The sequence below is a fragment of the Sardina pilchardus genome, chromosome 1, assembly GCF_963854185.1.
Source record: "Sardina pilchardus chromosome 1, fSarPil1.1, whole genome shotgun sequence".
Classification (NCBI taxonomy): Eukaryota; Metazoa; Chordata; class Actinopteri; order Clupeiformes; family Clupeidae; genus Sardina; species Sardina pilchardus.
The window spans coordinates 49,313,734-49,336,895 of NC_084994.1; the positions used below are offsets into that span (position 1 = coordinate 49,313,734).

A 23,162-nucleotide genomic window follows, 5' to 3' on the forward strand; every position below is an offset into this window, starting at 1 on the left:
GTTTGAAGTTTGAACTCCTCTCCCCCATTAAATCCGTGCGCTCCGAGCCAATAGAATAATTTGTTGAGCGCTGGAGTTTGGCCAGGCCCGCGAAGGCTGCGTGTTGTTATAATTAGGTTTTGAACTAGCCCTCAAAAATGTCTGAAGCCAATAAAGAGGAGGGAAAAAATTATAGCAGCGTTACTCAAGCCGTGTCAGTGCAATGTTGCTTTTGGTTTCTCCTCTAAATTGTGGTTTCCCCCGTCGTTGATTGGAGCGCCAGCGTAAAGTGATACCGAGTTATTTATTAACAGCAAGATGCTAATTTAGCGAAATCTGGGGATGCCACCTCCTCTGACCACAACAGAATTTTTCTCAGGAAACATCAGACAATTTTCTTTGCCGGGAGGAAAAAATCGTCATGTTATGTTCTATACGTTGTTCTAATAGGAACCAGCCGCCTCGAGCACCATTTTGAAAATCAAAAGCGAAAAGTGAGGTCATGAAAAACAATATTTTGAAATCCCTAACAGAAGATGTTATTTGTGGTTAATAAAGCTCTATTGTGCCAATGCAAGACATATGCAAAGGAGAACGGCATAATAGCTTAAACATGTTGCTCAAACTCAAACAGGCTCTCCCTCTAACACTACCTAATTCTGCTTTGGAAAAATCTGCCCCGTGCCATCGCCTGGAATTACTTGCTGCCTGAGATTGTGAATTGAAATTACAGTAATGATCGCCACACAGGTCCCCACACTGGTGCCACCACCTAACTCTCCTGCAAGATTTACCCACCTCCCAACTCTTTGAACGGAATCCTAACAGGGATGGGGTCGTCTACGCAGGAAGGGACATTTCTTTTTTGTCTTATTTGTATGCCATCCCCATGGCAACTGCATACTCATGCGCCGCTCAACAAGAGACACAATTAGCCTGACGGGCTTAAGACCCTGCGCCGGACCGCACCCCGGGGAGCTAATCAGCGGGTGACGCAATCCTCCAGCGCTCGCTCCGAGGGGCAGAGCGTGTGCGCCTGTAGCCCGCTCGCTCCCAGGTTTTCGCCGACGTCTCTCTCTCTCTCTCTCTCTCGCTCTCTCTCTGCAAACACCCCGGCGCAAGTTTCCAATCAAGTGACCATTCAGAGCTCTTGGAGGGGGCCACCCAAAGTGCGCCCCGCCGAGGGCCTTCCGTGTCACGTCCACCTGCATGATCTCAGCGCGGCGGGCCGTGTGTAAACAGAATGGCTCATTTGCCAAATCAAATCCATTTTGTTGCGGACGGCTTTGCTGCGGGGGCACTGATCCTCCGTGGCAGGCCAAGCCCTCTCCCGCAGGGCAGCGTAACGAGCGAGGGCGGGTTAAAAAAAAAAAAAAAGGGAAAAAAAATGGCCGCTGGAACAAGATCCGCGTTTTCAAAAAGCCTCGCGCTCCACACCTTGTGTATTTACATGGCGCTCTATGAGGGATGACGGCATCCATCACGGAGAAATGCGGCGGGGGCCGCGCTCTCGTCAACAGCACCCCGCGCCCCCGACCGGGCCACGTTTTTAGTCTATCAACGGCTACTGAAACCTGTCGGCGTCGGTTAGCCTCGGCTCCCTCGGGCAGCAACAACACCTCGCGCCGCTCGCCGCCCGCCGCCGCACATTCCTCTACCCTCTGGTGCTCTTGGGTAGAGCGCCGGTCCAAAAGCCGCAAAGGGGAAAGCGTTCCTCCCACAATAAATAATAGCAGGCCCTTAATTGCTGTCGGGTACGAACACTTCATTTGTCAGCCGAAGAGCACACCAGGGCTTATTGGCTTCTCATTTCATTGACTGATACTGAGGCATGATTCATGGAACAGTCCATTTCTTTTAGGGGGGGGGGGGGGGGGGGGACTATTTGATGGCTCAAATAAATTCTCAACAAAAAAAAAGAAGACATGGTATGTGGTAAATTCATTAAAGTGGGAGAGATATAGCCTTTGTAATACACTTCGCCCACGGCAAGCTCTAAATTTAGTTTTGTAGAAATGTTTAAACTGGCAAGCGAAGGGGATCATGCTTCATATCATTTGTCACCTTTAGGTAATTACCATAGATTCTTTATTGTGGCTCTGTTTTGATGTAACTAAATACAGCCATATAACTTCAACAATGTTTGCATATAATTACATTAGGGTTTTAGCTTTGGCAACTTTCTGGGTGAAATTGAACGAAACAGCTTAGGTACGCTGCCGATTTTTATAAATTATGATGAAATCTGTTTATACTTCCATTCGGTGTGAAGCAACAGGAGGAGTCAGCCTGAGTTAATGGAGGAAGTCACTCTCGCGCATTTGAAATGTGCTGTTTCTTCTCAGTGCTATTTAATGAGCCCGTGCCATGACAGACAGCAGATAAATCTCACAACACCAGACCCACCAGCAAGTGAGTCCATGTAAGTTTACAAAGGGGAATAAGATGGCTACTTCCCATAGACGACTCCCGTAAGCCGTGAGTCAGGTTGGTATTTATGGACGTAGGTTTACGTCACCCTCTGAGATGTTATTTTTTTATACTCTTCTCAAATGATTGATGAGTGCTTATTGATGAATGATTGGACAAATGGAAAAGGTCATAACGGTAATGGCCCAATGGGATGAGTACATGTGATGAGTGAGTTGAACAGAATGAAGATTAAAAAGGCCCCAGCAGTCCTGCGAAACAAAACCACTCGACCAAGAGGTTGGAAAACACAGTAGCGGAGAAGAGCTAGCGCTCTATGCAGTTCCTTATGGCTGAACCCAAAGAGTCGGAGAAAGAGAAAGAGTCCAAGAGGAGAAAAAAGAAGCGAGACAAACACCAGTGCAAAGAGCAAGAGAGAAAGAGAGAGGGATAGGGAGAGGGAGGGATAGAGAGAGAGAGTGATGGAGAGGCATGCAGCTGGTCATTCAGATGAAGAAGAAGGCACCAGTGGCTCCCTCTGAGTCCTGTCCAAGAGTTTGACAAATGACCCAGAGCTGGCCAGAGCGTCCACATGTGCACATGGAGCACACTGAGGTCCTTTTGCCTGAGGTACGGAGTGATGCATTTTCCTTACCACGTTTGTTGGACAACTTCATAATTGTCTCGAGATTATTTATGAGGAGTTGGTAAATTCGTGCCACCAGAAAAGTACACGATGGCAACGAAGCATTCTAATATGCCAAGGTAAAAAACACACACATCTGTTGTGAGGTTTTTTAAAAAACTATTGTAGCTGGTGCAGTCTATGCAGAGCTGTCCCTGAATCCATAAGCAAATTCCGCCTGGTTTGTTGACCCTGATCCATTTTGCCTCGGAAACCCTCAACGGTCCCTGTCTCAATTCTCAGAGAAACAGAGGAATTCATTAGCTCTCCAAGTAAAGCAAATCATTTTTATTTAAGAAACTTTTTAAAAAAGATCCCCGGGTCACCTGGGACCTGCGAGAATTATTCAGAGCTTATTTTAATTGCAAAGGCCAACTGAAAAAAAAAAAGCCTCAGATGTATTTTTTACCATTTTCCCCTCTAAAGTAAAATGTATAGCTGTAAAAAAAAAATGATTTGCTTCCCTCTGTCTTGTGTTGGACACACTGGTGTAGAACATCTAAATTCATTCAAAACATAAAACTCTTTTTTTCTAAAACAACTCGGATGATCCAAGGCCTTTCTGTCCCGCAATAAATCTCTTGTTTTTATCTTGGCAAAGCCGTGGCGTTATGATACCTCTCCTGCAATAGTTATTCCTCAATGGATGGAGCAGATAAGAGTCCAAAAGGGTGGATCGTGGTGATGAAATGCATCACTGGGCCCTGCAGGCTTTTGTGTTTCCCCCCAAAGTAAAAGAGTCAAAACCACACACACACACACACACACACACACACACAGGCATTACGAGATGCTGAAAGAATCAAGTCTTGTCCTTATGAGCGGCGATGTAAAAACAATAGGGTGAACTCCCCCTGCGATGAGACGCAGGCCATGAGGGTTAACGGTACACACAGTCCAATGATAAATGTCTGTTTGCATTCCAGGTTGACAACACAATCACATCGACAGGGGTTAATGTCAGTCTGGGACATGGCAAGATGGGCATGTTGGTTAGATGATGCATTTTTGCAATACCTTTCCCATGCAGGTAAATTAAATGAGTGTGTGTGTGTGTGTGTGTGTGTGTGTCTGTGTGTATATGTATGCATGTGTATGTGTGTGTGTGCGTTTAAAATGGAGATGAACACTGAACAATGTAAATGATGAATGAAAACTACTAAATACATGTATTTTTAAATCTAAATCTCATCCCATTCCATTCCATCTTCCCCTCTGTTTCTTTTGGGCTCCACGTCCACAACAGCTTGAAAAATAAAACCTGTTTACATGCGCGAGGCGAACATCAACATCTCGAGCCAAATCAACTCTTTTGGCCTGCTCTGTTTTCTGGAAGGGGTCATGTTGATTATGTTGTGTGGAAAATAAACAAGCTGTCTTTTCATCTCCTCAGTGTTGAATTCTCACACGGAGCGAAAACATTCGCCAACCGTGCATGTGTCAAGCTGATGGATTGACTTATTTATTTATCTATTTATCTGTTTGGTCTTTAACTCTCAGCGCAAGACTAATATTTTCCACGGCGCCCCGGTCTCGGGTGGAAGCGTTCCTGAGCCCCCGCGGACAGCCACTGAAAGGCCTCGGGTATGCGGGGCCACGGAGAGGTGTGACGAGGGGCTTGTTTGCACAGAGCTCCAGCTTCTGTTATCTTCCCCCGCGGCTCTGGGAGGTGAGAATGTCCGGGCCCTTTCTCTCTCTCTCTCTCTCTCTCTCTGTCTTTCTCCTGTTCATTCTGTTTCTTTTCTCTCTCTCTCTCTCTCTCTCTCTCTCTCTGTCTTTCTCCTGTTTGTTCTGTTTCTTTTCTCTCTCTCTCTGTCTTTCTCCTGTTCATTCTGTTTCTTTTCTCTCTCTCTCTCTCTCTGTCTTTCTCCTGTTCGTTCTGTTTCTTTTTCCTCTCTCTCTCCGTCTTTCTTTCTTTGCTTTTCTTCCTCTCTTTTCTCGCCCCTCTTTCTTGTGTCGTGTCAGCGGCGTGGGACGTGGGTCGTAGGAGAGTGCGGCATCATCCAACACACCTGTGTGAAAGCGCTACGATGTACGTGCGCGTGTGTTTGTGTGTGTGTGTGTGTGTGTGTGTGTGTGTGTGTGTGCGCCTGTGCCTTAACCATTCTCATCCTCCAGCCCCCCACCCCTGTTCTAATACCTCTCACTCATCTGGCCTGCACCAGGGATCACTTCACACCTAGGCTCTGTTTGTTTGGCTAGTCCTGTCAGAGCCCCCCCCAGCCCACCCCCCCCCCCTCCCCAAATGAATCCAAATAACTCAGTGTCAGGAAGATGTTACCCCCCCAGTTCCTCTCACGACTCTCCCCCCCCCCCTCCCCTCCTCCCCTCCCCCACGGCGGGGCCGCTCGCTGACAGAGCCCCATGGGGGTGGAGGAGCTCTGGAGTGACGGGATTCCTCTCGTCCCCGTCTGCTCAAGCCATCCACTTCCCCTCACTCACCCCCCCAGCGCATGAGTCCTCATTGACTCACACACGGGCAGAATGCAGGTCACCTCTGTTGCAGCGCTAGTTGAAGTATACTCTACTTTTGTGTCTTTGATGATTATTTGTGTCTGTGGTGATTATTTTGATTGGTGTGTCAGCGGTTACTGTTATTATTGTCACCTACACCTCCAGTAAATTGTCGTCGCCTGAATAAATTGAGGCGTAAACAGATCGGACGTTTTCATTCCTGCCTTAGAAGGCTCACCACAACCAGCACACACAGCACAGGGAAAAAGTAACACCACCACCACCACCACCACCACCACCCCCCGTTTATTTCCCGACGTGGTTCCTCGGCGGCGGCCGTACCTTTGCAGGCCTTCCTGTGGGAGATGGGCTTGGACATGTCCCGGTAGTAGCCCTCCTTGCAGTAGTGGCAGTGGCGTCCGGCCGTGTTGTGTCTGCAGTTGAGGCACACGCCGCCGCTCTTCCTCCCCGACAGCTTGTACAGCTCCATGTTGAAGCGGCAGCGCCGCGCGTGCAGGTTACAGTTACACGCTGCACAGAGACACAGAGAGAGAAACACGGCATGTCACAATCACACAGGAACTTTACATTAAGGTTCATGAACAAAGACAATTATTCCACAGTCATTAGTAATATGACAAAATGATCACGAATATTCTTTCAAGATGTTACGATGTTATTGAAAATAAAGATAGCACAGTGGCCGTATGGCTGTGTCCATACAGGCTGATAGGCTGCAATAGGATCCAAATAATTCAGCTTGACAGCCAGGCTTGTGCTGGAGTCCCAGAGGTGTGGGGATAAAGTGTGTTGGATTTACCCTCCCATATTAATGAGGTTAGGAACTAAGCCCCCTCTCCCTCTCTCAGTCTCCCCTTATCTCCCTCTCTCCCACTCCATTTCCCTCTCTTTCTCTCCTCTCCCTCTCAGTTTCCCCCTCTCCTTCTGTCCCTCTCTCCTCCCCCTCTCTCCTTCTCCCCCTCTCTCCTTCTCTCACTCTCTCCTCTCCCTCTCTCCTTCTCTCCCTCTATCCCCCTCTCCTTCTCCCTCTCTCCTTCTCCCCCTCTATCCCTCTCTCCCTCTCTCCTTCTCTCCCTTGCGCTCCCTGGGCCTCTGTGCTATCTCTCTGTGCGCGTGGAGCAGTGCATCAGACAAGGCCTCCAATTATCATTCCTCTGCGCTCGCCTGCCACCGCTACAGCTTGTTTACTAATGAATAAAGTTGCTGCCGATGAGTTTAATTAGCGCCTGATGTTTATTCATGCCGCTCTCTCCCGAGTGCCGGCGCGCTCACTCTCTCGCTCGCCCGGCATCATTAGGCTCGCGGACGAGACGTCGGGTCTCGGCCCCGGCCCCGCCGCATGCATTATTAACCGGCGCTGCCCTCCTCCTCCTCCTCCTCCTCCTCCTCTGCGCTAGACGTGCCGGAACGTTCCGTGCCACATCAAGGTGAATTCTCGCCGGGGCACCTCTGAACTCGGGGTGCAAAAGGCCTCGCCGGCCCGCCGAGAGACGGGTCGGAGATCAAATTCAGCTGGCGCACGGCGAGCGGGCAGCGCACTGCAGCAGCGGACTCAGACTACACAGCTCTCTCTCTGGACTGCCCAGACGCAGGTAATGCTGTGGTGCCTCTCTACTGCTACACTCACTGCTTGGAACTGAACAGCATCACTTTTTTTATTTTTGGAATGCTGTTTTTGGAAACTCTCGACTCTGTTTCTCTATGACAAGTCCAACTGTCATGTTTCAACAGCGGCGCAGGCACAGCTAAGTGTTGCCCCCAAGTTCCCATCGACGCACTCGTAACTCAGGTAGCTTAAAGTGCAGAGAGCCAAGAAAGGGCGAGAGAGAGAGAGAGAGAGAGTGTGAGAGAAAACTCTAGAAAAGAAAAAAAACTGCCCTGGTTCCCACTACAGACGGTCTGGCTCAGGGTAACCTGTCTGTCTCGCTGAGGTTTCTCTCTCAATCCCTTTAAATCACTAAATCAGGTTTCCCAGCTTTGCAGGCCCTCCACGGGATACCGGGGTCCTTAATTAGGCTGTCCCTCAAGTGCCTTTCTCAAGTTGTTTTCCTCCCCTCTCTGGGACTGTTGGCTTAAGTGAACACACTCTGCTGGCATTAGCCGGAGCTGCCTCCGAGCACCTAAAAGGGAAACCTATCCTTCCTCGCCCGCGGCCAAGATTACGTGCTCGGCCGGGGGGCCGCTGGGTTGCTGGGTTGCTGGGCCGTGGGGAGCGCCGGGCTTCTGTTACCTTCCCAGATAGCCATCTAATGGTGCCGCTGGGACTTCACATTCACTCAAACATGCTCACCAAATAGAGGGGCAGGCAAATATAGTTGGTCTGCGGCAGATAGCCTTTGTGAGCACACCAATTGAAGAGCTCTCGGTTACATGTTCTTTTTTTTAGTTTTTTTTTAAAGAATGCTTTGTTAACGCATCTCCCCCAAAATGAAGACCATGCCAAGGGCTGAAATACTACTCACACAAAAAAAAGGGGGGGGGGGGGTTCTGAGAGCAGATGTGGACTATGCAGTGGTCAGAGGTACTGGACCTTTGTTCAGGAAATATTACTGGCACTGGGAGACTGTGAAGTGGAGTGGGCTAATCATAACAACATGCTTTGGGAGAGTTAGGCAACAGCTCCATGACTTCACTCCATCTCCCTTTTGTCTTTGTTTTGGGGATTTAATTAGAAACAATTGGTAGTAAAGAGCTGATGCCATTGGCTCTCTCGCTACACTGGTGTCAAATGCTCCCCACTATAACTCTAACCACACTATGGATTTTGGTCGCAGTCGGAGGTGACAAAATGCCAAAACAAGCTGCATGGAATCCCCCCTTTTTCTTCGAATCATTCCATTTAACTAGGCACAGAAATTTGACTACATTATGGAACATCTCAGTCCACACATTAGTGTGGTTTGTGGGTGGATGTGTGTCTATGTGTGTGTGCGTATGTTTTGATGGGTGTGTGTGTGTGTGTGTGTGAGTGTGTGTGCGTGTGTGTGTGTGTGTGTGTGTGTCTAGGATGAATAGCTGGATGGTGCTGTTGTTGTAACACCTGCGCTGACCTGAGACATTCCTGTGTCTCTTCAGCATCAACTCCAGCATGACAGCATGCATGGCTTACGTTCCAGCCCAAGCTGTTTCTCTTTAGCTTACACGTGCACGCACACACACACACACACACACACACACACCCATGCACTCACACACACATACACACACACACATACACACACACACACAACCACATAGGGGCAGCTGGGCAAGCGCCCATGTTTCATTTAGACTGTTTCTCCTTCAGCTCCCCTCCTCCCATCTCCTGCCAGCTGAAGATCGCCGAGATAAGCACACGTCCAAACGAAGGTATGGACACCACTTTGCAGCCTTTCCCATAACACACACCACACACAAACACACACACACACACACACACACACACACACACACACACACACACACACACACACACACACACACCAAACACACACACACACACACACACACACACACAATCCCGCCGGTCCCCCAGCACCTGCTGTGTGGGAGAGGGGTGGTAGGTAGGTAGGCAGGATTCAGGGTGGCTGCATTTCAATAGGGGACGACACAAAGGCAGCGAGCATGTCAGAGCGGCCGGGGCTGTCAGCTCTCGTCCGCGCCTTTGTGGCCCTCTCCTCCGCACACACGCACGCGGTGAAACAAACGCGCCAAATGAGCTTTGAAGCGCTCGCGCTCCCCGACTCATACCTCCCTAGCAGCCAAGGAGGGCGGCGAGGGTGGAAATATGAAAACAATTTTATACAGGTACTTCAAAACCGCAAAGTAGGCAGGACATGGGCAGACACGACCGGCACGGAATATTTCAGATTGTTTTCGTTTTTTTTCTTTCTTTTTTTTGCTACACCACTATTGTACCATGCTTTTATGCATTAAGGCCTATTTTCACTGACTGAACATCTTCTCAACACTCCAAATCGTGAGAGAGACAAGGTGGGGATAATTCCTCAGACTGGCTGGCTTGGGGGGGGGGAAACTCTTATCTTTTAGCCCCTGCTAGTCTGGGTCTGCTGTGGACCTGGTAACCACGCACAGACATTAAGTAAAATGTGTTAACTGATCCTGTTGACACATGGGTAATTGGCTACACTTAAAACGGGCCCGTTAAGCTTATAAACAGAACACACCATCTCAATTGTCTTATTTTTGTCCGACGTGCGAATCTATAAAACGTAAACTGCGCAAAACAGCCTAATTTATTTTCATGATTTTGAAAACGTTTGATCGTGCAGCCTATCTGGCAGCACCTCGACTGCAAACAATTTTGCAGCATGTGCCGTCTCATCCAGTTACTGATCAAACAGGCTGGTTGTAATTACTTGTAGGCAGACGCTGGGAGTGCTTTACTACACCGACAGCACTTCCCCGATGCTCGGCACATAGTTTGTCTCCGAGTGTCAGAAGAATTGCCTGCTCTTGTCGGATTCTGTTACACCGAAGCACGTTCCTCATTCCCAAATACTTCTGTGGCTTGTTTTGTCCTGAGCGGCATTCGACTTCTGTGGTTTTTGGATGTGTTTTAAATGCGCATTTGTAGTGACACAACAATTTCATAACATAAAGGTTATATGTTTCAACGTATACCGCCACCAGAACTATGTCAACAAATATCACACCCTGGGGGCTGCATTGTTCCACTTGAAGCCTTACGTGACTCCGCAAGCTGAACGTTAAACATTTTCTGCAGAGTGACGCTCGATAAAAGAAACTGATTCAATTGCAGCAGTCCAGAAACACACAAAACAAACACACACAAAACACACACACACACACACACACACACACGTTGGGGAGTCTCCTGCGCCGCTCGACTGCAGGACGGTAATTCCATCCGGGACGTGATTGCTCGTCAGACACTTCTCAGGTGTGGTGAGCCAGCTGACCCCCGTCACTCAGACTCCAGCAGCAGCAGGCTCCCAAACCCGGGGCCCTTCTCACCATCCCCACCTCCTCCACCTCCTCCTCCTCCACCTCCTCCTCCTCCACCTCCTCCACCTCCTCCTCCTCCTGCCCCTGGAGCAGACGGGGTCCCCACACCTAACACCCCACACCTCGGCACGGGGGCCGGCCAGAGAGAGAGAGAGAGAGAGAGAGAGAGAGAGCACCCGCTAGTCGGGCCGGCCGGCTTTAAAACAAACACGGAGGGAGAGGCGATCCACGGGCAGTTTACTTTTAATCCTGCGGGCGCCCCTCTAAGTAATGAGATTAGCCAGCAAAGCCCCTACAGACATAATGAGAAAATATTGGGTGTCCCCACCAGCGCTCTGTTTTGGTCTGCTCGTCTTTCAGCAACCAGGAGAACGCTGTGTGTGTGCTCGTGTGTGTGTGTGTGCACGTATGGGAGAGTGTGAGCTTGCACATGTGTGTGTAAAAAAGACACTGTGTATGTGTGTGTGTGTGTGTGTGTGTGTGTGTGTGTGTGTGTGTGTGTGTGTGTGGTTGTGGTTGTGTGTGCGCACGTATGTGAGCTTGCAGATGTGCGTATGAGAGAGGAAGAGAAAGAGAGAGTGTATATATATGTGTGTGTGTGTGAGTGTGTGTATGTGTAGTTATGTATGCTTATGTGTGCGCATATGTGAGCTTGCACATGTGCATATAAGAGAGTGGGAAAGAACGATAGAGTGTGTGTGTATGTGTGTGTGTGTGTGTGTGTGTGTGTGTGTGTGTGTGTGTGTGTGTGTGTGTGTGTGTGTGTGTGTGTGTGTGTGTGTGTGTGTGGACATGTGTGCACATGCATACAAGTGTTTATGGAGCTATGCAGACCCACGGAGGGGACTGGCCTTGCCCCTGGCCCTAAATCACTCCTGTCCCTCAACCAGCCCAATGAGCCTGACTGACCAGCGCCTGCGAAGGTGCGGCGGAAATGACCGGAGGTGCCTGGACTGAGGAGGTTTAAAATGAGGCAATTCAAAATGTTCTACCCTTCATTTTTATCACATTTCTAAGCTCTGGACACAATCAGTTTGTGATGTATTCTGGGTCTGGAAAACCGATTAAGGTCTCGGTGGGACTGGACGGCCATGGAAGGGGTGGCTCATAGCGTGGCAATCCATTTGTTCGATTTTTAGAATCTGTTTTAACGGCGCTCCAACGCAGGCCAACATATCTTTCATCGTGATCATTATGGGCTGTCCAGATGCTCCCTTTTTGGTCTTTCTTAGACCACACAGTGTCACTTTGCGCACAAAAACTGGCTCCTTAATTCAGCAACATTATTGTTAAATCTTTTTACAAAGCTTATTAAAGCGCTCTAAACAGGAAAATCACTTTTATGAAGGCCAAATATCTGGATTAAAAGCCCAATCCGTCTATATCCAAGCACCTTGAATGTATTATTTTAATATGTGCATTAACATTTTAAAGTCGAACTCATAAAATGATAATTGACGGGTTTCGCTCATATCCACTCTTGGCAGTGAGGGGACGTGCTGGCGACGTGCCACGCAAATGCAATGTTGACAAGTGGCTTGGCTATGATTAAAAATGTCATGTGTATGACAGCTCCCTCGCTGTTCCGCTGGCCTGGACAAGGCTGGATTTGTCGGGACCACACTGGAGCAGGCGCGGGTGATTCACATGCTCAGGAATGCTACACTCCTTTAAAAGAAATCATCTCTGGCGCTAAATTGCTGTTTTTCGCTAAACAATCAACGTCTCGCTTTTTTTTTTTTTTTCGTGAAAGCCCATAACAGTGGCAGACATTTTATTGGAACATCAACCTGAGGCTCCGCGTCTGTGGAGAGGTTGATTTTTTTGCTGTTTACGCCTGTCACTGCCGCTCGTTGGGTCTTCACTGATAAACGCGCCGCCCTTCATGACAACAATGAATTTAATTGCATCCTGTTTCCAGACTTTGTTTCCAATTTTTTTTCACTGTTTATTGGAACAGTGTTGCCTTTTGTGGTGTGTGTTGACCCAGACGATGCCATGGAAAAGTGTGATGGGGAAATCCCCACACCAAAGGGGGGCAGGAACAACCCAAATGGAATGGAATTCTATACATTGCATCATACCCAACACTAATTTATAGGCCTGTACATGTACCTGCTCACAGGCTCACACGTATATCTGAAGATTGCTTAATTGAACTGACAGGGTGGTACATTTTAATTGTCCAATAAATCCTACTGCTATTTAGAAGTCCTATTTTGCTCTAGTAATTTTAACTTCCAAAAAAACAATCATGTGAATATAATCTAAATATATAAATAATACAAATATGTTTAATCTTGGCAGATTCATTCCCTCTCCCACTAACATGAGCGATTGGAGGGCGTCTGACCGTCTGAAAGGTCAAGTTGACCGTGTCATTTCTGTTATTTATGTTTCTGTTTCCCGATAAAGGCGTGATGGCCTTTAGTCCTGCGTGCCCGTAAGTGGTTCATTAAGCTCCCACAGTTCAATCAGCCACAGCAGCAGACCCAGAGCTTTAATGTAGCACGGCTCCACTTGGCACCGCTCCGCTCCGCTCCCGCGAATATTTGCTTTTTATATTGGAGAAACCCAGCTGTTATTTTGCAGGGAGCGGAAGGGGGTGCTGGGTGGGGGGTGGTGGGGTGGTGCGGTTGTGATAGCAAACGTCCAGAGCTGTTTGGGCTCCCAGTGCAATAATGATGAATCATCCTGCATGTTCTCTGGAATACTTTTGATGGTCAGGGAAAATATAAACGTTTTAAATTGGAAAAGCAAAACCACTGTTCCTCCAACCAACAAACATGTACACACACACACACACACACACACACACACACACACACACACACACACCTTGCCTTGAAGTGAACAAATAAAATAATTGTCCAAGTTGCATCAGGAAGAAACATATTAGTATCGCGGGCTTTGATCACACAAATCAGGGTGGACAAGGCTCCGAGCGACGGCCGAGACTGGAGATCGGTTTCCGCACCAGGGGAGCGCAGACAGCGATACGCCTCTAATACGACACACATTTGGGGCAGCGCCTCTCGGCGGGGCTCGTGGAGTGCGCATGACGACTCCGCAGCTTTAGTTTCCATTCAGACAAACACCTGTATCAGCGCCGGTGACTCAAACGCAGAAAGGCCCGCGCTCTAATTCAAGACAAATGTTGGCATTGTCAAACAGAGTCCTGTCCAGCCCGGCGCTCACTCACACAAAGGGCTTTACCTTGACACACACACACACACACACACATCCCTACTCACATACACAAAACTGTGGCCGCTCGAACAATAAAGTACCACTTTTACCTAATTATTTTAGTTTTATCTGTATCTGAGTAATTGTTGAATTGTCCATATAATTTATATCTAAATAATCATGAGTTGCTTCAATTAGTGGTAGTGTTAATGATGCTAAGCAATTGCTAACATAACACTTTTTGTAACATTCAGCGAATGTCTCCTCACGATCCGCTAGCTCTCCATTCTCTGACAACACTGAAAAAAAAAAACAAAAAAAAAAACACAGGCCTTGCTCCGTGAATTGGAAACAAAGAAAACGGGGGCAGTCTGTCCCCTGAAAAATAACAAAACACTGTGTGGAGATTCTCTGGGAAAACTGAAAAGAAGAGTGAGTTTCTTGGTCTTTGGTTCATGTAATAAGTTACTTTAGACAAAAACTAAAAAGCCTAAAGATAGGCTTTACAAACAACAAACAAACACAACATCATCAAGAATCGCTTACTCTACCTTTAAACACCAGCACAAAGCTAAGCTAGTCAGAAAAAGGCACCTTCTTCCCGTTGGTCATTAGCGGGGTAGGGACTTTAACAAGTGGCTGCTCAGCCAGACAAAAAGTGTGCTCCCAAAGTCCACTGGCACAGCATGCACGGTGGGGGAGGGCCAGCCCCACACTGACCACTGAGATGCTATCAGGCTAATTTAATTCCTTTATCGCAAACAATTAGTGGCTCTGCTTGTCCTCCCAGTGGGCCACTCTTTCTCTCCCTCTCTCCCTCCCTCTCTCTACTCCCTCTCTCCCGCTCTGACACAGTGGACCAAAGGACCTCAGCTCACCCTATAATCCACAGAGACTGGCACGGCTCTGCTGAGAGCTATACAGACTCCTCATCAATTACGCATGGCCTGCATGGGGCTGATCCCACTAAATTATTTCATCAGCATACTTCTGATTCAAATATGGAATCAACTATTAAGCTCGAGCTACGTATTCAATAACCTCTCTAGTGGTCACCAGATACTTTTAAACTTGGAATCAAATTAAAATAAAATGATTATTTATAGGCCAACATTTTTTTATCCAGAGAGTGTGACCTTTTTATTTCAGTCAAACTGTTTGGCTCGGTCCAGGTTTCATTATTTAACACCTCGGCAGCCGTGCAGTGATGCGGGACCCAGAGGAGCGGCAGGCCTCCCCGGCCGATGTTGACGACGCGTATGAAACACGCTCCCATCACCCAGACGACGTAATTAGAATGCTGGATGGGAAACAGGATGTGAGGCGGCCGTGGAGGGGGGGATGCTAATGAAGCCGTGATGTAAGCGGAGCCAGCGGCTCTCTCGCGCTGCAGCAACGGGACCCTCGTCTCCGCCGCGCACACGCCCAGCCCAGCGCCAGATCACTCTCCCTGACGTGCCGTTAAAAAAAATAAAATTAAATAAATAAATAAATAAACTCCTGTCAACTTTCAGAAACTATTTTTTATCAGCTTCTGGGCCAAGGCAGGTTTGGCTCGCGCGCAACGTTACTTCGCAAGAGCCTCTCTCTGCGCTTGCTGTTGACGTGCTGTTGAGATGTCCTGCTGCGCCAGGCGAGTATGAGCTCTCTCCCCCTCTCAGCCTTATCAGCTCCGGGGTCTCAGACTCCCTCCTCCTCCTCCGCCGCCCGCCCAGCAGCTGCCTGTGAGGCTGGGTGTTAAGTGGGTGAGATAAGCGCAGCCCGAGCTGTTGAAGGAACCAATCAGACCTTCTCCATGTCAAGAGGCTGCTTGGAGCTCTAAGAGCCACAACAAAGGGCTCCTAATTGCCCCCTAGTTCTGCCATTAGCGCCAGTTTAATGGGCGCACTGCCCCCTCGTTAGGGGACGAGCCGGACCCCCACGCCCCCCGCTGACCCCCCGAGCCTCAGGCCACTTCCGCCCCTCACCGTCATGTCATAATGGGTGGCTTCTATGAGGTCTTCCTTTTATCGCTGGCTTACTCCGCCCCTGACAAACTGAGAACATTTTAATATGGAACATACTCTCACTGTGTGTAAGTGTGTGTGTGTGTGTGTGTGTGTATGCATAAATGCATCCGTTCATCTTTCCAGCGCAGGACCACATGTGAACAAATCGCTGGAGAAGATCCATTATGTGGATCTTGTCTTTCAAACCTCTCCATGTGAAATACCCCTAAACGACATCGCTGGCAACGTGCGGCCCCAGCAGGCCGGGTGGGAATGGACTTTGCGTTGAACAATGCCATAAAAATGCCATGGGCTCCGACTGATTCTGACAGGCCCCCATTCAGCCCGGCGGCGTGAAAAGCCTTGAGAGAGAATGAGGATGCTTCAGGCCTGTCGGCTCATGCTAGCCCGCTCTCTCCATCCTCATTAGAGCGCAGCAACAAAGGGCCTATAGTGGCCTCCTGAGCGTGAAGCCCTCGCTATATGGAGCACCCTGCTGACACCGGCTCTTGTTCGATCCACGACAGAGGAATGCGGCGTCCTCGGCCACCGAGGGCTAATTAGCCGGGTCTCACCGGGTCACATTTCTTGGAGAGTTCTGACCAGCGGTCTGGGGCTACGTCTTGATCCGCGCCGCGATTTGCGCGATGAGAAACGGTCTCGATTTCATCGCGACGCACCGTTTCTGTGACGAAGAATGCTGATGGAAACGAGGCCGCGCTGCGGCAGCCTGGTTCCATTGTCGATGTGCAGAACTCTACACATCTTATCGCAAAACCCAAACAGGAACTGAGCAAGAACTCTTGCCCTCGGAATGACTCTCCAGAAAAAGGGGATTCAGACCCGCCACAGTGCGAGCTGGAAAGTAAAACAATTGTGCAACCAATAGCCGCGGAGTCGGCTGGGCGACGCCAACGATAACACACCATACAGGTGGTTGTGAAACATCCAGAATGTCTCCGTCCATCTGCTCGCTGTCTGAAGATCTGCAGGCATCTAAGCCTCACCAAGGGAGGGAGGGAGGGAGAGGAGGGAGGGAGAGGAGGTGTTTAGCTACGAGGCTAAATCATATCTCCACAGAGAGAGACATCCAGCTCCCATCAAACATCGCCTCGCACCAAAGTTCAGGAAAAGTTCTGTTGCCATGGAATGGAGGATTCTCACAGACCCACGCAAGCCAGCGGGGATAACAGGAAAAGCTGTAACCTCATTGACAAGACTCTGTTATTTCCTCCAGCTCGGCTGCCTAGGTGAGTGAGGCCGTCAAACAAGTGTCTCTGTTTAATGAAGACATTATCTTGTCATATTAGTCACTCAGTCATCTTTAACCAGATGTCCGCCTCAGCCCTAACGAGAAAATAAACTCTGTTTGAAGACGATCCCTATCAGGAAAAGGAACACTTCCTGGCCTGTCACGTCTTTCACTCTCTCAGGTAAAAGGGCGTCAGATCGCTTTGAACTTCACATCATTGACACTTTATGTAATTGTCCTTTCCTAGCAAAACAAGTGGGGACATTACGTGTCTAAATCCCCAACAAAACCCAGTTCCCTCTTTCCATCTTTTGTTGTGTCTCTCTCTCTCTCTCCCTCTCTCTTTCTCTCACCCTCTCTCTCTCTCTGTCTGTGTCTCACGCAGCAGATAGGAAAGTTCGTGCACCAGGCCCGGCTGGGCAGTGACTCAATCGGCGGGCGGCCATGGAAGAGAGTCAGGGTCAGTTATGTTTCCATCCACTCCGGATCTGAGGTCCATTCATCTCGAGACGGCCTACGCCTATGGAATGTCCGTCAATCAGGACCCGCGGTGTTATCTTGGGCAGTGGCGATGGCGGCGTGCGCCAGGCCAGCTATCACCTGCGGCGAGGGCAACATGTGGCGCGCGGCGCGCCAATCGGCGCTGTCTGCTCCGCTCTGGAGCCCACAGCCGGCACTTTGAAAGCAGCCCAGGGGCCTCTGCTCTCACACGTTTAAAATTAGAATCCCGAACTTGTGCAAGAACACAGAAACGTGTCAAAGTGCGAAAATCAAAGGGAGCTGCAGAGATATGTATGTAAAAAAAGCCGTGGATACGGATTTCTGTGGAGGAACATCCCCATCAGCTGTCTAAACTCAGACTTAAATAAACATGTGCCAGACTGTGCAATGACAACTGTCACTACAACAAGCCCAACTGCGCCTTCTTCAAACACTCAAACAACAATATAGGAGGAGACATCCCTGAGCAGGCCTGAGGGGCTTTTTCACCCCTCTGATTCATTCATCCCAGCCTAGTGTTCAGAGGCCCGGCTGAAGAGGTGCAAATCTCCCCAGCTCTCTCTCCTTCTCGTTCCCCTCCACAACCCCCCCCCCACCCCACACCCTCCCTTTGCCTCATTAGGCTGTGCAGCGTGACGGACATCACACCAGGTGCAGGGTCTTTAAGCCCCCTCTCTCTCTCCCTCTCTCTCTCTCTCTTTCTCTCTCTCTCTCTCTCTGTCGACCCTGCCCCTCTGCCCTGTGCGCACCATCCCCTCCCCACCACCACCACCACCACCACCACCACCGCCGCCCCCTCGGCCCCCCGACTGCCTCTCAATCTTCGGGCCGGGCCAATGTGGCGTGACACTCCGGAGAGACTGGGCCTTCCCTGCTGCAGATGTCATTAGCGTGTGTCACCTCGCCGATTTACCGTCTTCGCTCGGTTTTAACAAGCCTTCACGCTGCTTTATTGGAACGCAATTCCACCGCGGCGGATTTTTCAATAAAATTTATAGAGCATGAAAATGACTTCAGTTGGGCAGAGAGGAATGGCTGGGTGGTGGGAGAGGAGGAGAGAGGAGGGGGGAGGTGGAGGGGAGGTGGAGGGGAGGTGGAGGAGAGGGGGCAGCCTGGGCCCCGGCTGGTCAGGGCTGCCCAGTCCGCCAGCCTGCCTGGAGAAAGACTCTATTCTCTCTATCAATCAGAGAGAGAGCGAGAGAGAGAGAGAGAGAGAGTGGGAGTGGGAGTGGGAGCTCTTCAGAGGGGTGTGTGGGCCCTGCTATTTTAACACGCTGATCTTTTCTATCACTTTAACAATCTGTCAATTAGTCCAAAGGCTCTCAGGGGGCCGATTGAGCCGCAGCACCAGAGTGCAATAAAAGCCCAGCTCCACTGCTCCACTGTGTCCAAAACACGCGCACCGCACGGAGCTCCACGAGCAGCACGGACGGATCGCCGTTAAATGGCCTCATGAGTGTCCAGTGCACAAACAATGACACCTCACACTGACCTTCACTGGACCGGGTGCATCATCCTTCACTCATCCGTGTATTCTGTGACTCACGAAGTGTCTCGGAACTCCAATGTAACAGTCAGAACTCTTTGGAAGTCTGTTTATGGAGGAGTCACCATGAGGAGCCATAGCTGGGATTCTGAATAGATTTGAGTCCTTTATGGGCTAATAAGCAGGCAATGTTGAGATATACAGTATATTTAGTTTCTAAGTTAATAAGCAGGCAATGTTGAGATATACAGTATATTTAGTTTCTAAGTTAATAAGCAGGCAATGTTGAGATATACAGTATATTTAGTTTCTAAGTTAATAAGCAGGCAATGTTGAGATATACAGTATATTTAGTTTCTAAGTTAATAAGCAGCCAATATTGAGATATACAGTATATTTCGTTTCTAAGTTAATAAGCAGGCAGTGTTGAGATATACAGTATATTTCGTTTCTAAGTTAATAAGCAGGCAATGTTGAGATGTATATTTTGCTTCTAAGCTAATAGGCAGGCAATGTTGAGATGTATATTTAAAATGTCTCTCCGTAATGCATAATTAATCGAGTACAGAGCTTCTGTGTCAGCCTATGGGGGGAAACATGGTTTCTTCCACTGTATCTGGAGTAAAAGATAACCAGGGGGATCCACCTCTCCTTCCAATTTAAATTTTGGACATATACATAAATACATGAAGAGAGAGAGAGAGGGAGAGAGAGGTCTTTATATAGCCATATAGACACAGACATACACAGAGAGAAAGAGAGAGATCTCTATATATCCATACACACACACACACACACACACACACACACAGAGAGATCTCTACATACCCATACAAACATGCACGCACGCATGTATGCTCACACACACACACACACACACACACACACACAGGCGCACACACACACACACTCACACACACAGGCGCACACACACACACACTCACACACACACACACACAGGCGCGCACACACACACACACACACACACAGGCGCACACCCGCACCTCCCACCCCACACACACCGCGTGTCAGCCTCTGAGTTACGGCTCCCCTCTGGCGGAGGGCCCTGAGCGCTGGGGAGAGCAGTACAGTGCAGCGCAGGCTGAATGTAAATAGAGGAGGCTGGTGTGTCAGAGAGTCATTTCCACTGTCCTCCACCGCTGCAAGATAAAACAGAGCCAACCTGCCCACTAAACACTCCCAGGCCCTCGGGCCCCAAAGGCAGCCAGCGCTCTGCTCTGCTCTGCTCCAACGCTCTCTCTGTGAGACGAGGAGCCCGACCCCCCCCTCCCCCCCCCTCCCCCCGACCCCCCCCCTCCCCCCTTTCAGCGGTCCTCCTCCTCCCCCTCCACACCTCCAGCGCACCGTCTCTCTCCCGCCAAGAAGAGGGACCGGGCAGGAAGTAGCCGGCACCATAAATTCCCAAAAAAGGCCCACGGTGGCGATCCATCCTGCACGGACATGTTTATTGTTCCTTTTTTTAAACCGTTGTCCTCACCTCTTGGCCATGTCTAAATGACGACATGCTCTTCCCTCCCCTCCTCCCCTTTTTCCAAACACTCGGACCCTGCGCTGTCTCTTTTTCGCGCCCTTTAAGGCCGTCACTTTGCTTTGGTCGAGTGACGCCATCAAAGGTTCCCGGCCTGATTCCTCGAAGTCGCTAACTGGTTGTGAAGGCCGCGCCTGGACCTCACAGCCCGAGGACGGACGTCAGCACGGAGACCCCACCAGCCTAGCCTAGCAGGTATTCTCATTAGCGATTAATCACCAAACCGATAATGCCTTTCACATCCGCACGCACTGTGGCCAACACACTGTGTTAACAGCCCATCAGGGGAATAGGCTGTCACCAGGTATTGCTCTGTGGCACGCAGCATGGTGTAAAGAGGCTTGAACCAAATATAGATATTCTATGATTTAAAAAGTCACGGGTGTTAAAAATATCTCTGCTCTTATATAGACTGGCTAAACAGTTTTTTAAGACACATTACTCACACAGCTCATGTATTGCACAAGTGCACTCTGAATCTTAAACGGAGGAGGGAGAAGACCATTCTCAGAGACCTGGCAATTAAATTCATTGTAAAAATGGCCGCCGTCCAGTAATAACAGTCGAAGGCTCTCTGTGTTACAGGGCATTTCAGCAGCTGGTTTCTCTGCTGGAGATTGAATCGGACAGTGATGGAGCCGAGTTATTGTTCCTGTACGCGGGCCATGACCACAATTGTCACAGGACATTGCCATGTCATTCCGCTCCCACCAAACAGGCGAACAGGGACACCGCGGAGAGGGCCACGAGAGCACGACGGCCGGAGGTTTGTCTGCGGACAGTTTCTTCTGTTGGGTTTCGCGAAAAACTGTTTGTTTTTGCGGTCGTAGCACAACACACTCTGTGTGGCACAGAGAATGAGAAAGATGGAGAAAAAAAACAACACACACACACAAAGGTTTGAATGTGCTTAACGCGTGCGGACACTTTTACTACCGAGAGACGCGCAGGGGGTCTGCTGAGGAGCGGAGAGCTGTTCTGGCGTCCAGCAGCCCTGAGCAATTAACTGGCCAGCGTAAAACCCATTAGGGGAATACGACCAGGGACCTACTACACCAGGAGTAGAGGTTGGACTGTGCAAACCAAGATCACCTTTTGGTGACCATGTCACGGTTTTGGTGACAGTGTAATAGTATCGCCATTAAATAACGATTACCTGCACCGCGAGATACTAATGAGCTTTTAATGTCCGCCACGGAATGACCAGAGGCAAAGGTAACCACGAACAAAACACAATGGCAATAACCAAAAAAACGGTCTTGGTCAAGTCTATTGTTCTTTTCACAATAACTCTGGAAAGGACTACGTGCCAGTAAGCACAGAGGAGAGAGGAATTATACAATAACAATTTCCCCTTAAATGGACACACTGAAGTCCATGTCTTAAAATGTCACGCTACATTTCACAGGCGTGTGAAGACATTTTGGCAACAACGCAAAAAGTCAAGCCGGCCAGACGTGGCCTTTTGGTTTGTCAGGGGAGATCCATAATGCCCTGTGTCCAGCAGGTTTGGTAAACGGCCATGGGAGAGGGGAAATGACTCCATGCTTTATGTAAGCATAATATGACCTTAACAATCCTTTCAGTGCAAATTCATCTGTGTTTTCATTTGTTTTGGCAGCACGCATACTCTAAGTGTGTTTAGTAGGTCACGAAAATTGTTCATGATCATCCAATTGACCGTTTAACTAAATTCATAAGGGAAACTGTTATAAAATAATAAGCTTAATTCCAGAGATTATATCAGTATGACCGATGCGAGGTCACATTACACGCACAAGATCAGATCAATGTTATCTATTTACACTTATCAAGAGATTTATCTTTCAAATGGCACGATAAGACAACTCTAAATATTCTTTTTAGTCACCCTGCGAGAGTATCTTATCGTGACTACCATCAACCTGAATGTCATGACCACAGCCCAATCCACTGTAAACTGTGAGGAAAATTCACTATCAAGTCGGGTCCTGTTAAAACGTAAAAAAAAGTGTAATTTCCGACCGAGTTCATACGCAACGCTGTCGCATAACCCAAACACGACTGCTGTTATGCTATTCCAGCGACTAATGCCTCCTTTTCTCTCCCTTTTGTTTGTTATTGAGCCACTGAGCTCATTTGGTTTCCCACCCATCTCTATGGAAACCAGATACTGTATCTCCGCTGAGCTATCCTGTGGAAACACGGCGCGTCCGCTCGGATAAATAAACGCTCACCCAGGGGCCCTGAGAGCTGCGGAGCCACACACTGCTGATCCCCATCACCCTGTCAGACGTGGACACTCCACACCACACCGCAACACACACCCACACACACACACACACGCGCACACACACACATGGACACACTCACACACACACATTCACCCACTCACACTCTCTCTCTCACACACTCACACTCTCTCTCTCTCTCTCTCTCTCTCACACACACACCACACACACACACACTCACTGTATGCATGCACACACTCACACTCTCTCTCTCATACACACTCTCTCACACACACACACACACTCACATTCTCTCTCATACACACACACACACACACACGTATAAACGCACACATACACACACACTCACACTCTCTATCTCTCTCTCTCTCACACACACACACACACACAGTATGCATTACATTGCATACACAGTTACACACAATTACACATCCCCACGCCAAGGCTCTG

At 49.1% G+C, this 23,162-nt stretch overlaps 1 protein-coding gene across 2 annotated transcripts in view; it reads right to left on the minus strand.

Annotated features, from left to right (window-relative positions):
- The window catches only part of ntn1a (netrin 1a), a 61,443-nt gene that overhangs the window by 21,836 nt on the left and 16,445 nt on the right, over window positions 1-23,162 (minus strand). For both annotated transcript variants that reach the window (XM_062547900.1, XM_062547892.1), the window contains exon 3: window positions 5,870-6,058. In XM_062547900.1, coding sequence (XP_062403884.1) covers window positions 5,870-6,058 — 189 coding nt within the window. The remainder of the gene's footprint in view (window positions 1-5,869; window positions 6,059-23,162) is intronic.